At 39.5% G+C, this 16,561-nt stretch overlaps 1 protein-coding gene across 1 annotated transcript in view; it reads right to left on the bottom strand.

The window, feature by feature from the left end:
- LOC139391754 (sodium/hydrogen exchanger 3-like) overlaps positions 1-16,203 on the bottom strand; it is a 77,875-nt gene extending 61,672 nt beyond the window's left edge. Inside the window, exons 1-5 of the mRNA XM_071139283.1 lie at positions 15,898-16,203; positions 6,743-7,045; positions 6,289-6,449; positions 2,418-2,496; positions 1,599-1,776 (exon numbers count right to left, since the gene is read on the bottom strand). Coding sequence (XP_070995384.1) covers positions 1,599-1,776; positions 2,418-2,496; positions 6,289-6,449; positions 6,743-7,045; positions 15,898-16,099 — 923 coding nt within the window. The 5' untranslated portion in view covers positions 16,100-16,203. The remainder of the gene's footprint in view (positions 1-1,598; positions 1,777-2,417; positions 2,497-6,288; positions 6,450-6,742; positions 7,046-15,897) is intronic.
- Positions 16,204-16,561: the final 358 nt, after the last annotated feature.

Here is a 16,561-nt window from a genome sequence, read left to right as displayed (position 1 = left end):
TCAAAAGTATATTACATTACCCTAAAAACAGGTGTGTAATCTGCAATCTTTATTGTGAGAGCCATTGTGACATTAAAAATCCAATATTGGTGTTTGGCCACCACTCATTGAGATCGAGGGGATCAATAAGCAAGGGATGCTTTCCAGTTACCAACTACGCTGATGTCCGGGCAGCAGAAGGATTTTGGTCGGCTGTGGCTATTATTCGAGCCACGCTTTTATTGTTCAGGTCGAATGGACAGTGAGGGCGAGGCTAGGTGCTGAGGCTCCTTGCATGATTGGCTGAAACATTCCGTGGTCCCGCTTAGCAGGAGGTGCACCCAGCCCCAGGGAGCAGAGTTCCTTTCATTAGGGAATTTAATATTGTTCCATTATTGATGGATAAATCCTTTTTACAACCGGGAAAGGTGGGTCATTGTTCAGGGCATAATGTCCCTGCATAATGATACAAAACATGACCTGCTCTCTTTGAAATAGAAGTTATTCACAAAGTTTAGAATACACAATATAATTTAACATTTCTACAGCACACAATGATCATAGCATGCATCAGGACACTTCTTGCCTCCCAGCCTGGATGCTTATGTAATGATTTCTCCCACAAAGCAAGGTTTTTGGTGTTAACAATAATGGTTTCCTGATTCCATTTGAATGTTCTGGATTCTGTCCTTTTAGAGCAGGGCAAACCATTTGGCGGGCCCCTGCTATTACTGTGTCACCGTGTCTTGGATCGAACGTGTGAAGTGGATGTTCTGCCATGTAATGGCCCTCTGGACTGTTATCTTGTAAAGGCATCAGCATACTTCAGTCAGCTTCACACAAACCATGAGCTTGCATACTCCCTTAAAAGACCTTCGCTTGAAAAACGAGAAAAAAGTGACAATAGCACTGTTTGTCCATTTTGAGATGCCATAACCACCCTCAAAATAGTCAGAATTAATATAAGGTAACTCAATAAATCTGTCATTCATTTTGACCTTTTGCCAAGGAGATCTTAGTTACGCAATTTTACACCTAAGATGTTTGGTGCAGCATTTCTCAATTAAAAAATGTGCATGAAATCGAGTCATCTCTCGTTGAATGACACCCAATACTTTATTGAAGAATCACTACTGTTGACCAATCACCAAAAAAGGTGCATAGACTATGGCTACCGACTTCGGTCAAATTGGTGTGACCGAATAGCCAAAAAGTCCAAAACAAACAATAACGTCACAAAATGTTATCACAATATATGCACAAACTCTTCCAAACTGTTTCATCTGGGAAGCATGCAGAAGCCTTAATCCAAAGTGCATTGGGAATGGAGGAAAAGATTTGCTGGGTAGTGTCACGTCTTTTCATCTCTACCGTTGTGGATGTGTGGGTATGGTCTGCCAACTGCCAGGCATTTGGAATTGGCCTGGTCTTTAGTCAGCCGACTTCCCTACAATAACTCCTTTTTTTCTAAGAGTGTACTAAGTAACTGAAACACATATCTAAAAACTAAGGCAAGGTAAGTGGAAATATCATGTTAAGGGGTGTTCCACTGAAAATCTAACAGAAAGGGTATACAGTAAATGACCTAATAAATCAACATAACAGTCAGAAAGACTTACGACAGGATAGCGGATAGGGAGAGCATCTCGGCTGTGAGGTAAGAGAGGTAGCCCAGGACGAAGATGAAGCCTGGCTCGATAATCTGGATGTTCTTGGTGCATCTGGTTAGGAGCGAGATCAGCAGAGCAAAGACGACACCAACCAGGGAGCCTCCAACCGCCACCACGAAGAATGAGACTACACAGAGCAGAGGAGGAAGAGAGGAAGGTGATAAAAGAAAGAGGAGGAGGAAGAAGAAGAGAGTCAGAAGGACATATAGGGGCAAACAGGGAACAAAGTAAGTAATTATTAAATGAATACATAAAATGTTGGTTAGACCAGGGGTATGCAACTCTGTTCCTGGAAAGCCTCAGGTAATGCAGGACTTTTTCCCAACTAGATACCCCACCTGACCAACCTATTTATCAGTTCAGTGATTGCCTAAATTTAACATACCTGGTCTTCCAGGTCGATTAAATAAAAAACGCTCTCCAGGACCAGGGTTCCCTACCCCTGGGTTAGACAGATTACATACTCTATTGCTTGTTGCATTACCTTTACAGTTTGCTTAAAGATGGCACAATAAGCTGTACCTATTGACTATCTGACAGGGCTCTATTTGTTGGCCTGAGAATCAAACACTGGCACCTTATTCCTTACATAGCACAGATAAGTGCACTATATAAGGAAGTTGGAAAAAATGTATGCACTCACTACTGTAAGTTGTTCTGGATAAGAGTGTCTCCTAAATGACTAAAATGTCAAATGTAAAATAATTGCAATATATAAGGAATAGAGTGCAATTTTGGACGTAGCCAAGGTGTGGCGCTCTTACTCACTTATGCCTTTGATGATCTCTACAGCGTCGATTTGTGCCCCTCCAAGCGACACAAATGCATCAAACACATTGAACAGCACCTGAGGGAGCATGGAAATAAAGATGACCGGTCACTAAGGAGTTGGGGGGGTTAAGCAACCAAATAAATTGAACACTATATTATTTAATGTGTTACAATTAATTGAATCAATTGTGTAATATAATCCATTAGATTTAAAATGGTATTCTTGGACTATTTGTATATGATTTATGTTATATAGGCCTACAAACACACAGCATTCTCTGGAGCAAAGAATGTGACTGACCGGTGCAGTTCAGTCAACATGCCTTGTTTTGTGTATTGCCTTTGTACTTCATTTGTCGGGTTAAGGTTTCCAATGATGAATGTCATTACACTTGGATGTCCACAGACTTCTTATTTAACACATTACAAAAAGTTAAGTCAATGTGTTTTGCAAAAAACTGTAGTATACACATTAACTGTGTCCCAAATGGCACCCTATTCCTTACCAAGGGGCGTATTCAGACTTACCCTATGCACGTGTGTAACAAGGTTTGTGTGTGTGGCACCCTTGTGAGCACTGAATACATTTAATTAAATGCCAGAAAACACACCCACTGGGTGGCCTACCAATTTGATCAAGGAGTTTTTCGGTTCATTTATCTAAATCCCTTTAAATACTGAATTTGTTTGGCACAACATTAGTATGTAGCTTATGGAGAAGGTGTTCAGAATGGAGATGCATCTGCATATTCATCTGTTTCAAAACCCATGCGTAGATTTAAACACACTTAGAGTGAAATATATATTATTTTTTATCAACCTTGGGCTGCATCATGGGACAAATACGGTTAGAGCGCCTTACGCACAAAATGTAAAAAAAAAAGGTTGAATCAGCATTGTTTCAATGTAATTTATCAACGTATTGTGATATGGAATATGAGCATAAAACACATTTAGATTTGCAAAAGTTATGAAAACAGTACTGGTTGATCTAATTTCAACCAGCGTTGCAAAGATTGAATTGAGGGTAAAACTTTTACTTAAATACAATCCCACTGGGCACAATAAATGTTGAATTAATGTTCAATGTAATTTGTCAACAAATTGTGATGTGGAATCTACGTGGAAAATATATTGGATTTGTAAAAAGTCAACAACTGTTAATTTGAGGGTGACATTTCTACCCCAGGATTATGTCATTATGGTAACCCATTTTCAACATAGATAATCCTTGTATCTTCAACATTATATCCAATATCAGAAAAGTTCATGCCAGGCAGCACCTCCTACTGGAAAGTTGATCTATCTACAGCTATGGTTGCTAAACTTCTAATAGTTAGCCAAATTTCAGTTCATGTGTGTGGAGCAGTGGATGACTGGAAGACTGTGTCGTCCCCTTTTCTCAGCGATACAACAAATGATCTATTACTAGTGTGTTCATATCTACATTTTTTAAATATAATTTAAGTTTCCACATCACAATAACATCACTTCCAGTTGACGGGGGCAGCTCTAGTAGGGCAGAAATTTGATGAACTGACTATTTGGAAAGGTGGCGTCATGACAGTGCCACGTTGAAATTCACTGAGCTCTTCAGTAAGGCTTTTCTACTGTCAATGTTTGTCTACTGGAGATTGCATGGCTGTGTGCTCAATTTTATACACCTGTCAGCAACGGGTATTGCTGAAACAGCCGAATCCAGAATTTGTAGAGGTGTCCACATACTTTTGTATATATAGTGTGTTTCAACCCAGGATCCAACTAAAATAGACAATACATATACTGTATGCCTAGGGTTTCAAGCTTCCCCATAGTATGATGCTGCCTCCCGCATGCTTCACCATGGTGCCAGGTTTCCTCCAGACGTGACACTTTGCATTCAGGCCAAAGAGTTCAATCTTGGTTTCATCAGATCAGAGAATCTTGTTTCTCGTGGTCTGAGAGTCCTTTAGGTGCCTTTTGGCAAACTCCAAGCAGGCTGTCATGTGCCTTTTAACTGCGAAGTGGCTTCCATCTGGGCACTCCACCAAAAAGGCCTGATTGGTGGAGTGCTGCAGAGATGGTTGTCCTTCTAGGCAAAATTGCAAAGAAAAAGCCATATCTCAGACTGGCCAATGAAAATAAAAGATTAAGATGGGCAAAAGAACACAGACACAGGACAGAGGAGCTCTGCTTAGAAGGCCAGCATCCCGGAGTCGCCTCTTCACTGTTGACGTTGAGACTGGTGTTTTGCGGGTACTATTTAATGAAGCTGCCAGTTGAAGACTTGTGAGGCATCTGTTTCTCAAACTAGACACACTAATGTACTTGTCCTCTTGCTCAGTTGTGCACCGGGGCCTCCCACTCCTCTTTCTATTCTAGTTAGAGCCAGTTTGCGCTGTTCCGTGAAGGGAGTAGTACACAGCGTTGTATGAGATCTTCAGATTCTTGGCAATTTATCACATGGAATAGCCTTCATTTCTCCGAACAAGAATAGACTGACGAGTTTCAGAAGAAAGGTCTTTGTTTCTGGCCATTTTGAGCCTGTAATCGAACCCACAAATGCTGATGCTCCAGATACTCTAAAGAAGGCCAGTTTTATTGCTTCTTTAATCAGGACTACCGTTTTCAGCTGTGCTAACATAATTGCAAAACGGTTTTCTAATGATCAATTAGCCTTTTAAAATGATAAACTTGGATTAGCTAGACAAAATGTGCCATTGGAACGCAGAAGTGATATTTGCTGAAAATGGGCCTCTGTACGCCGGGCCTCCAGCTACAACACTCATTTACAACATTAACAATGTCTACACTGTATTTCTGATTAATTTTATGTTATTTTAATGGACAAGGACATTTCTAAGTGACCCCAAACTTTTGAACGGTAGTGTATATTTAATCCATTTTGAATTCAGACTGGAACACATTTTTTTTTTTAATAAGTCAAGTGGTATGAATACTTTCTGAATACACTGTAGCATGAAAAGGATGCAGGTCTTTTTTAGAGCTCTTCACAATTGCTATAATAATCTGCGCAGAATCTCAAACAGCATTGATTACTTGCACTATTTACTTTGAATGTAATCTCAACTGCAATTCAGGTCATTTGATTGTGTTTCTAGATGAAGCACAGTGATAACACATTAAGTTGTGGTATAAATAAAGACACTTTAACTTTTCTGTGCATTTAAATTGGTTGAAACATATTTAGATGACAACTAAACCAAAAGAAGACATTGTTTTTCCATTGGTATGTGCTTGTGCTTTTAGATGGTTGAAAGAAGTGTTATAACACATTGGGAATTCAACAAACTCCGTCTGCCTTTTTGAGTGGGTGAATAATGGTTGAAATCTCATTGATCAACATCTCAAGCAAATATGACCTAAATGTCCACATTGAAATGACGTGGTGTGCCCAGTGGGATGACAGGCCCAACTATTGTGCCATAGGTCAGGTTCAAACTGTTACAGCTTGGTCTGCTCTCCATAATGATTTCATTAGCCTGCATGTCAATTTTCTTACATGAAGAATGATCAACTATGGCTGATATCCTACAATTAAATAGATTTTTCCATTTTTTCATTTGTATGTTCATGTGATATCTGAGCAACTCGAACATTACAACAAAATCAATGGTCTGAAAAACCTAGCTAAAAATGTTGACATGGGCTAGTTGATTAACTGTAATAAATAGCTCTCTAAAGTAAGCAATGACTGACAATAAAAAAGTAAAACTGCTGATGCCCTGCCAAATAACGACATTGCAGCTTGAGGCCCACAGTCCGTATTGACACCACCTATTGAGTATGGCTGATATAGGGAAAAGTGTGCAATTTGGGACGCATCCTAATAATGATGAATGAGGATGATCAAGTTTGTGAGACTGACCACTGTGACGCCGTCGTTGAGAAGGGACTCCCCAAACACCAGGATGTACAGGACCTCGTTGACATGGACCTCCTCAAACACGGCAATCACAGCCACGGGGTCCACAGCAGCAATCAGACTCCCAAACAACAACAACTGCAGGAGACCAGTGTCGATATTACCTACAGAGGCCCAGGGTAAAAGGTGTTATGATCTCAGACCTTTGATCTACCTTACACTTTAACTCTGAAGACCTCACAAATGCCAGTTTCAGTCATCGTAAAACTATAGAAGAACCTGTCTTTTATGTTGATCTGCTCTATGGTGGTCAGTTCAGACTTTGGTTGGGCCTGTCCCAAATGGCACCCTATTCCCTATGTAGTGCACTGCTATTGACCAGGGTCTTCTGGTCAAAAGTAGTGCACTAGCATAGGAAATCGGGTGCTATTTGGGACGCATAAGTTGCCTGCCTTACCCATGGCCCCGCCCAACCAGCACCCCCAAAGGGCGAGTCCCAAAGTGGCAGCGTTCCAGCAGGTGCCAATAACAGCGTAAACCAGGATGGCGCCCAAGTTGCCGAAGAACAGCTTGTTGGGCATGGAGTAGCCCGCGTCCAGGACGATCTGGGGCAGCAGGTAGAAGAAGAAGGTGAAGGGCTGCAGCCTGAAGGTCTGCACCTTGTCTGCCCCATAGATGATGCCGCCCAGGACCCAACCAATGCAAATGAGGAGGCCGCTCTCCGGGATCACTCTGGTTAGGCACGGGTTCAGCTGGAATACTGTTGGTGAACAGAGCAAGACAAGGACAAAAGAGACAAATTCAGAGATACGCAGAGTGAATGAAAGACAAAAGTTCATAATTTGGTAGATTCAGGTGGCGCCAAGTCAAACAGACCTGAGCCCGGTTTCCCCATAGCGATTGTACTTAGGCTTACGAATGTTTTAATGATGCATCTTTCCCACAATGGCCGAATATGTAACACGCATTTCCCAAAACATCATGCAGAGAAAACGTTGACTAAGTGCGTCGTGGATTGAAATAAAGGCAGCACTACTCTCGGATCAGCATTCTACTTTTCATATTTTACCTAACATTATAATTAATCCACAATACTGACAAGGGATCAGATCCTAGAAAGATATTATCACCTATGGCAACAAATAGTGAGGCGGCTTATTATAATGCTTACCCTATAATAATGCACAAAATCAAGATTTGGCACATTATTGTGCACATGTTAAACATACTGAAATATATTGAAGCAAAAATGACAGACAGTAACATACAAATAGCTCAATTAAACTCTGAATGAATGAGCATGAAATTGATTGTAAGGTCATTGAAATAACAGAGATACAGTGTGTAGCCTACACTGTATTTATATTTCTAATACAGTCATCTCGGTTTTCATTTAATCAAATTTGTATTTTTCGTTTGTTAGTAACAATGAAAAGAAATTGGTAACTTTGTATGTGTAGTCACATTTGTTCTGAAGTTATAGGTGGTCACAGGAAGACAGATTAATATCTTGATTTTATGTTTAGCGGAAATCTTCTGAGAATAAAGTGACGCGGAAGGGCGCAAAAGTATCTAACGACAACCTTAGCTGTTCTACAAGTGGTCTGAGGCAGTCATTAAATAACAAGCTTTTTCAAGAGACACTTTAGAAACAATGTTTTTGGGAAACAGCTCAGAGATTTAATGATGCTCCTACGAAGGTTCTAACAATCGACTTGGCCTGAAAATGCTTTTGCGAAACCAGGCCCTGGGCACAGATTCACAAAACACTTCTTACGCAAAAACGTAAGGAGCTTCTTTAACAAAAAAATAAGTTCATAAGAAAGTTTAGGTGCAATTCCTCAAACATTTCTTAAGAATTTATGATTTTCTTAAAACTTCTCAAAGTTTTCTTATGATCTTCTTAACTATCTTAAGATGATTGTTGCTATGCAACCGAGTTAGCCTACTAACTAGCATATTTCTTACTGATATTACTGGTCAATTTCTTTTGGTGGGGGATTTCAAAAAACACTTTCTTGATCCCTGGATCAAAAGAATCTTAGAGTAGGAGTGCTGATATACTATATGCTCTGTTGTGGCTTAAAGATCCTACTGCATATCTCATGGACTGGGAGGACCTGATCATAGATCAGCATTCCTACTCTAAGACGCTTTATGATTAGGCCTACAGGCTGCGGCCTCCTTAAACTTTTTTGATTGTTCATCAATAACGGGATCAAAATGTCCACAGGATACAAGGGAGTCTGACATTGACATCTGTTCCTACCTGGCAACATTATTGGGCTTTACACAAAGGCAGGTGTTGAAACTCAAAGCCGGAACTAAAAGGTAAAGCAAAAGGATTAAAATGTGTGAGGTTGTGAAACTTGCAAATTATCAACCATTCAGAAGACTGAGAAAGTGTAATTTTTTCTGTCCCTGGAATATGATTAACCAGCAATGTGCCGTTATAAATGTTCTCATCACTCACTCAGTCTGGATTAGCGCAAGTTTTTAAAGTCGGTAATGCTTTTTCAGATTCCATGCCATCACTCCTTCTTTAACTTCGTCCACAGGATCAATTCCTACCAAGCCGGCTGGCTTCTATCTCAAAGTGAACATTTTCACTAACTGAACAGTAACCTCTGGATTTGTCATCCCACCAGAGGACTCAGGGCTATATCTTTTGCTTAGGTGTTTTAAGTGTTGCCTCTGGCAGCCTGAAGCTCAGTTAATAGGGCTAGGCTTCCCGCTAGTGGGACAACTTCCGGTGAAACTGGAGGGCGCGCAATTCAAATAAATAATCATAAATATTATGGATATCTCTAACAGTCCCCCCTGAGTGAGTTTTCTTATGCATGTGATGTCAGAATTCATTCACTAACCCCATTTCTGTCTACAGTTTTTTATGCGAGTAAAATATAAATGCTGACAGATAATTGGTTCCTTCGACATGGTGGGATCTTTTTGTGCTGGTAAAATTAATTATGGTAGAAATGGCGGTGGAAATGCATTTATGTGCAAATATATTGATAGAAAAACCATCATGTCGAAGTAAACTTGGAGTCACTCGATTATATGGTGTGTGGCCATCCCACTTAGACTCGGGAAACCATGCAATTGATTAGACTACAGATTAAATAACTTATGATGAACTTCACTGGGTGTTGAAAGTGCACAGTGATCTTGAAGGTCCTTTCAAATAAATATTGAGGGTCTGATTCTGGTCACTTGATGATCGATGCTTGACTGCTTTTTGACAAATAAAGAATATTTAACCATAGCTGCCCTCAAACCAAGGCACGCTGCCTGCTAATTATCTATAGAAAATGTTTCAACTAGTCAATTGTCCATTATTTTGTAACAGTGAGGTAGGTGCGTTCCACCTCCTCATTAATTCACATAGAAAGTAGCCCATTTCACTGTGGCGGAGGAATTCTAGGCTCATGTAAGGCAAGGAAGGATTAGCTAGATGAGTCAGACAAACTTCTCTCTTTGATGAAGCCTAAGCACTCTACCATTGTTTCTTCAGGTCAAGTATGCAGACATTTGCGCATCTCCAGTCAAAACAGAACCTGACAGAACTTTTAGCCCCGGCGCATTGCCTTCATTGTTGTTTTCCTTACTAATAATTACCGTGGGCATTTCTATCAAAGTAAGTGCCTTATTATCTTATTATAATAATGTTTCTGTATATCGTGTTATGTCATTTCTACTGTAACACACAGTATTTATGTATGGAGCATAATGCATTCTGTGTATTCCTTTATAACAACGGACACGCAAGGTACTGATTTCATAACCTTCAAGGTGTTATACTCAACTGTGCTTATGTAGTTACATTTTTCTATTAGTTCTGTAAAACAATGCTAATGTTAATTGCGTCAAATAAGTATTAGCTTGTGTTGTATTCTTGAAGCTGTTTAATAAGTGCTCCTCAGAGTCACCAGTGTAAATACTGTGGATAAGTTTTGAGGGGCTGTTTCACAGACGTCAGCATAGGGTAAAATGAAGGGATTAATGACCAGCAAAATTTGAGGTAATCTGCAAGGAGAGCCCATATGTAAATCTATATGTAGTCTATATCTGCCTGCAATACTAAATGCTGTGCATTTCCTCCATCATATGCATGGCAAACACACTCCCCACATGTACTGTATCTGTCATGCCCTGACCTTAGAGAGCCGTTTTATTTTTCTTAGACAGCCCTTTTTCCCACTTTCTATTGTGGGATCTTGTTTTTGTTAGTTGCTGGTTTAGCGCTACTATACTTTACATGTCGCTTAATAAATTCAAAATGTACACTTACCACGCTGCACCTTGGTCTCATTCCAACGACAGCCATAGCAGTATCTTTATGTACAGTGTCTTCAGAAACTATTCACATCCCTTTACTTTTTCCACATTTTGTGTGTTAAATTTAAAATGGATTATATTGAGATTTTTTTGTCACTGGCCTACACACAATACCCCATAATGCCAAAGTTGAATTATGTTTTTCAAAATGTTTACAAATTAATCACAAATTAAAAGCTAAAATGTCTTGAGTAAATAAGTATTCAACCCCTTTTGTTTTGGCAAGCCTAAATACGTTCAGGAGTAAAAGTTTGTCAACAAGTCACACTCACTCTGTGTGCGATAATAGTGTTTAACATGATTTTTGAATGACTATCTCTTCTCTGTACCCCAAACATACAACAATTTTAAGGTCTCTCAGTTGAGCAGTGAATTTCAAACACACATTTAACCAGAAAGACCAGGGAGGTTTTCCAATGCCTCGCAAAGAAGAAGCAGACATTGAATATCCCTTTGAGCACGGTGAAGTTATTAATTACACTTTGGGTGGTGTATCAATACACCCAGTCACTACAAAGATACAGGCATCCTTCCTAACTAAGTTACCGGCGAGGAAGGAAACCACTCTGGGATTTCAGCATGAGGCCAATGTTGACTTTAAAACAGTTACAGATTTTAATGGCTGTGATAGGAGAAAACTGAGGATGGAACAACAACATTGTAATTACTCCACAATACTAACCTAATAGACAGAGTGAAAATAAGGAAGCCTGTACAGAATAAATACATTCCAAAACATGTATCCTGTTTGCAATAAGTTATTAAGTAAAACTGCAAAAAATGTGGCAAGAAATGTACTTTATGTCCTGAATACGAACTGTTATGTTTGGTGCAAATCCAACACAACAATCACTGAGTACCACGCTTCATATTTATTTTCAAGCGTGATCGCTGCATCATGTTATGGGTATGCTTGTCATTGGCAATGACTAGGAAGGTTTAATGATGAAAATAAACAGAATATAGCTAATCACAGGCAAATTCCTAGTGGAAAACATGGTTCAGTCTGGTTTCCAACAGGCACTGGGAGACACATTCACCTTTCAGTAGGACAATAACCTAAAACACAAGGCCAAATATACACTGGAGTTGCTTACCAAGACAACATTGAATGTTCCTGAATGTCCTAGTTACAGTTTTGACTAGGGGTGTACTGATTCGTCATACTCGTACTCATAATCATATCCATTTTATCACACTTGATACTCGTAATCGGATTTACTCGTGATTGGAAAACCCAAAAGCTTTAAATGCCGGTAAAGCCTATACCTCAAGTGTGCGTTACAGCGCTATCACTCAAGAGTGCAGCTCAGAGCGCATCGTTGTTCTTTCACTCATTCACACACATTGTTAAACGACCTCGACAGGTAAAAATGCACAAAAATAGCCTAATGCATGGCTGGCTACTACTGCCTGCATTTATTCCAGACACAGATTTAGATGAAGGTAGGCTAATTTGTTTGCCCCATATATTGTTTCACATTTAAGAGGAGCAAAACGTTTGTATTACAAAAATAAACAATCTACCCCTATAAAAATGTGGATTAAAAATGAACCATATACATTTGGCATTTTATTTTCTAATGATTTGTCTCTCGGCGAACATGCCTGTGCGCATTCAAATAAATAATAATAGCAAGCAAGCATGGGCTTGGATCACAACATAACACAGACGTTGTCAGCAATGGAATAATTATAATGACAAAGTAGGCCTACTAAACAATACCAAGTAGACAGACAAAAACAACCATATGGCCTCAGCAAAGTCGGCAAGAAACAAGTAGATTGAACAACAATGACTAGATAAGGATTATATTTGAGTGAAAGAGAGATGCGTGCTGGCTGCTGAAAATAATGTTTCCCTTGACGGATAATTACAAAAAATACGAGTACTCGGCACACCTCTAGTTTTGACTTAAATCGGCTTGAAAATCTGTGGCAAGACTTGAAAATGGCTGTCTAGCAATGATCAACAACTATATTGACTGAGTTTGAAGATTTTTTTAAAGAATAATGTGCAACTATTGAACAATAGAGGTTTGCAAAGCTCTAAGAGACTTACCCAGAAAGACTCACAGCTTTAATCGCTGCCAAAGTTGATTCCAACATGTATTGACTCAGGGAGTTGAATACTTATCTTATCAGGATACAGTATAGTGTATTTTTCATATATACTGTATATATTTATTTTGACATGTTAGACTTTTCTTCCACTTTTTTGTTGTATTTTGTGTAGATAATTTAAAAAAAATACAATTAAATCCATTTGAATCCCACTTTGTAATAACAAAATGTGTAAAAATTCAAGGGGTGTGAATACTTTGTGAAGGCACTGTACCTATCTATGCACAGTGTATGCACATTTACACAAACACACAAAAAGTGTAATCAATGTCACATCTCAATTGTGTCTGGTGTGTACACTCACATTCCTATTGACCACCATGTCACCACAACAAACAAGACCTAAACATGGTAGATGCTCCATTACCTTTAACAGTTAACATTCAAAAGATGACACTCCACAGCTCATATCTGTACATACGCATATACATTAGCACAAATTACATTGTCGCTTTTCTGTCGAAACACATAAATAAGTCCTGCATCAATTAAATGGTCACCTGACGTCCAAATCTGCAAAGAACAATTTTACACTAATACACGGTTAATTTGCTGTGTCATGACAGTGTAAAGTCATTGTCTTAAGCTGACACCAGCTTGGTTTATAAGATCTGTTATGTATTGATTATGACAGTTTAATGTTGGTTCTTATGACTCGGGGTAAAGTAAAGCGTCAGCAAACAAACTCTTAGAGCGTGACTAGAGGGTGGCAATCTATGGTGCGATGAAATACTATAAAGATGAGTAGCCTGGGGAAGGGGATGTAAATCAGTGGAGGCTCCTCAGAAGAGGAAGGGGAGGACTGTCCTCCTCAATGAAATTTCATAAAAATAAAAATAGTTAAACAAAGTTATCCTTTATAGATAAAACTATACTAAATATATTAATATTTCATTAAATCATTTATTTAAACACACTATTTTTCAATAAAGGTCTATAGTAACTTCAATAGCACTCTCTTGGTTAGCATTATGGTGAAGCCGGTTGACAACTAGCTTCCATTTTCCTCTGGCTACATTAACTTCAATACAAAACCTAGGAGTCTAGTAGGCATAACCCCCTTCCATAGACCTACATGGTAATTATGACCACTTCTGGAGGACAACCTCCAACCAATCAAAGCTTTTGCAGTATGAACTGACATGTTGTCCATCCAATCATAAGATTAGGATCAGAGAATGTGTTGTATTGGGGTTGTGCCGCAGAGCATTATGGGGGGTTCTATGTGTTGAGAAGCTTGGTAAGTCCTTGACATTATTGGTTAGAGATTGAGAGTGAAAAGTGATAGTTGAGCATTTTTTAAATATTATTCAATTCAAATTAGTTTCTTCAAATTACAGGAGAAAATGGAACCCAGAATAGACATGCTCTCATTAGGACTGTGTGTGTGTGTGTGTGTGTGTGTGTGTGTGTGTGTGTGTGTGTGTGTGTGTGTGTGTGTGTGTGTGTGTGTGTGTGTGTGTGTGTGTGTGTGTGTGTGTGTGTGTGTGTGTGTGTGTGTGTGTTCTGTTATTCATCTGTGTGATGTGATCAATCGGTTAATGCCAGTTCAGAATGAAAATGATGTATTGTATTTTAACAGCAACAGTTCCAACCTAGACAGATATGTAAGAGTGTTTTAATGGGGGGAAATAAACATGAATAGATATTTATATGGCTATTTAATTTAATTGTTATTTGTTTTTGTCTATATTGCATTTGTTTAAAGCATAAGGGGAATGAAATGTACCGATATTTATGTATAGTTGAATATATTTTCCTAAGCTTGGGTCCCAGGAAAACACAGCATTTCTAATTTGGGTCCCAGGCTGAACATGTTTAAGATCCCCTGCATTAGAGATCTGACATACTGTATGGGATGAAAACGAGACGATTTTTCAGTCTGATCAACTGTAGGCTACTAATAATAGCAGCTGCATACAGCCTATGCACCCTGTCCATCTGCTCAGGTTAAACAAATTGGTAACGTTATGTATTTATAGTCCATTTATGTGAGGAGAAAATGTGAATGTTATCAAATTTGGTTTATATTCCAACTTGGCTAGGCTGCCTATTCGTTTTCAATTCAAAATAATTAACTGGAATTAATCAACCAACATAATAGTGATGATAGGTCTACAGTTGCATAGGCCTGCATGATGCAAACATGCATTAAGCAAGCTCAGCCCTGTGAGTTTTATTTGCTATCAGTTGTTATCTCTGCGTCTGGATAGAGGAAATTCCCCTCTTAATCTAGTCTAAATATAATTCATATAAACAAGTTTTAAGGTTATTGCAGTTTGACAGGATTTTCATCCCCCCAGGGCCAGGAGTTTTTTTCAGGAGTTTTTTTAAACCATGTCACCTGATTAGGAAAAACAGGTCCCTTCATAGGCTGGGATGGTGCAACCAGTCTGCTTGCAGTTGTCAGTTATTGTCAGGTATGTGGATGATCAGGGCTTTATTCAGGAATGTTTTTTTGTATACTTTGATGTGTTGGTTGGGCAAGATTTGCAGTCTGTGTTTGACTTTGTGAATTCTGATTTGTCTGAGTTTCACTTCATGGAGAAACTCGTTGCCCAAACCTACGATGGCACAGCTGTAATGGAATGTATCTGCTATTTGTATTTACAGCTAAGTCCCCTCCAGTCAACTATTGTCAACTCTCTCCTGATATGAACTGATGCCACTTCTCATGTGCCTGCTCATCTACTGGCACATTGAATGTTTCCTCTCCAAGCACTGTGAGTACCCATATCAATTTTCTCTCATTACTGTATGTAGAGTCAATCACACACACAAACACAATCACATTATTACACATCAATGATTTTACTTGCTTGGACTAACTCATTCTCAGATCTTTTGTGTAACTGTGTAGTGTATTGTGTTATTGTTTTTTTGTCTTCCCTGTCAAATCCTGTCCTGCCCTCAGTGGAAGAGTTGAGCTCTTCTCCAACACCATCCATCCATGATGAGCCTGTCCTGCACTGAAGCCTATGAACACCTCAACCCCTGTCCTGCACTGACGTCAAGCCTCTGAACACCCCAACTTATGCCTCATACCCTCATTTGTCGTCTCCGTGTGTTCCGAGCATATACCGTGAGTCTCCCATCCTCCTTAATTTTTCAAGTCACCAGCTTCCACTGATGTACATGTATGGAACTCACCGAGTTTGCAGAGCCAGCTGACCAGGACCCAGAGTGCCACCAGGTATGGGAAATGAATTTCCTCCCACTTCCAGATAACGATGGGGAGGGTGGTGATAGTATGTTCTGTTCCATTTCCTGTGGCCTCAGATGCCAGGCTGGGCCTACTAATGGCAAGCAGTACCATCACCAGGACGAAAGTGGAGCGCCACAGAGCTGGCATCTTCAAGCTGGATGCTTTTCAAATCTTGAGCTTTGATCAATCTTGGTGTCTGTCTCTCTCCCTCTCTGTCCTCTGTCACTGACTATCTGAATTGTCACTGCTGGCCCTAAGTATGTTTGCTCCTCTCTGTCCTTGCTCAGGTTAGAGTACACCTTTTCACTGCAGGTGAAAGCCCCTCCCACTCTTTAGCCAGACAGGCTAGTTGGGCCACTTCTTCGATACCCGGGTGCAGTTCTACCCAACCTTTACCACCCTGTTGTTTTTCATTGGCTCAGGACACCAGAGGCATCATCCCAATAGGGGTCAAACGGGTACGTGCCCCCTCATATTTGTCCTGTTTAAAATATATATATATAATAATAAGAAAAACATATTACATTTTTTTGTTAGTTTTGTTGTTGTTTCTCTGTAATACTACTATCCACCTAGCACTTCTATTAAGTTTTATTTACTATTTGTATT

Source organism: Oncorhynchus clarkii, chromosome 32 (assembly GCF_045791955.1).
Source record: "Oncorhynchus clarkii lewisi isolate Uvic-CL-2024 chromosome 32, UVic_Ocla_1.0, whole genome shotgun sequence".
In the NCBI taxonomy this organism is placed as follows: Eukaryota; Metazoa; Chordata; class Actinopteri; order Salmoniformes; family Salmonidae; genus Oncorhynchus; species Oncorhynchus clarkii.
This window is presented reverse-complemented; position numbering and strand designations above follow the sequence as displayed.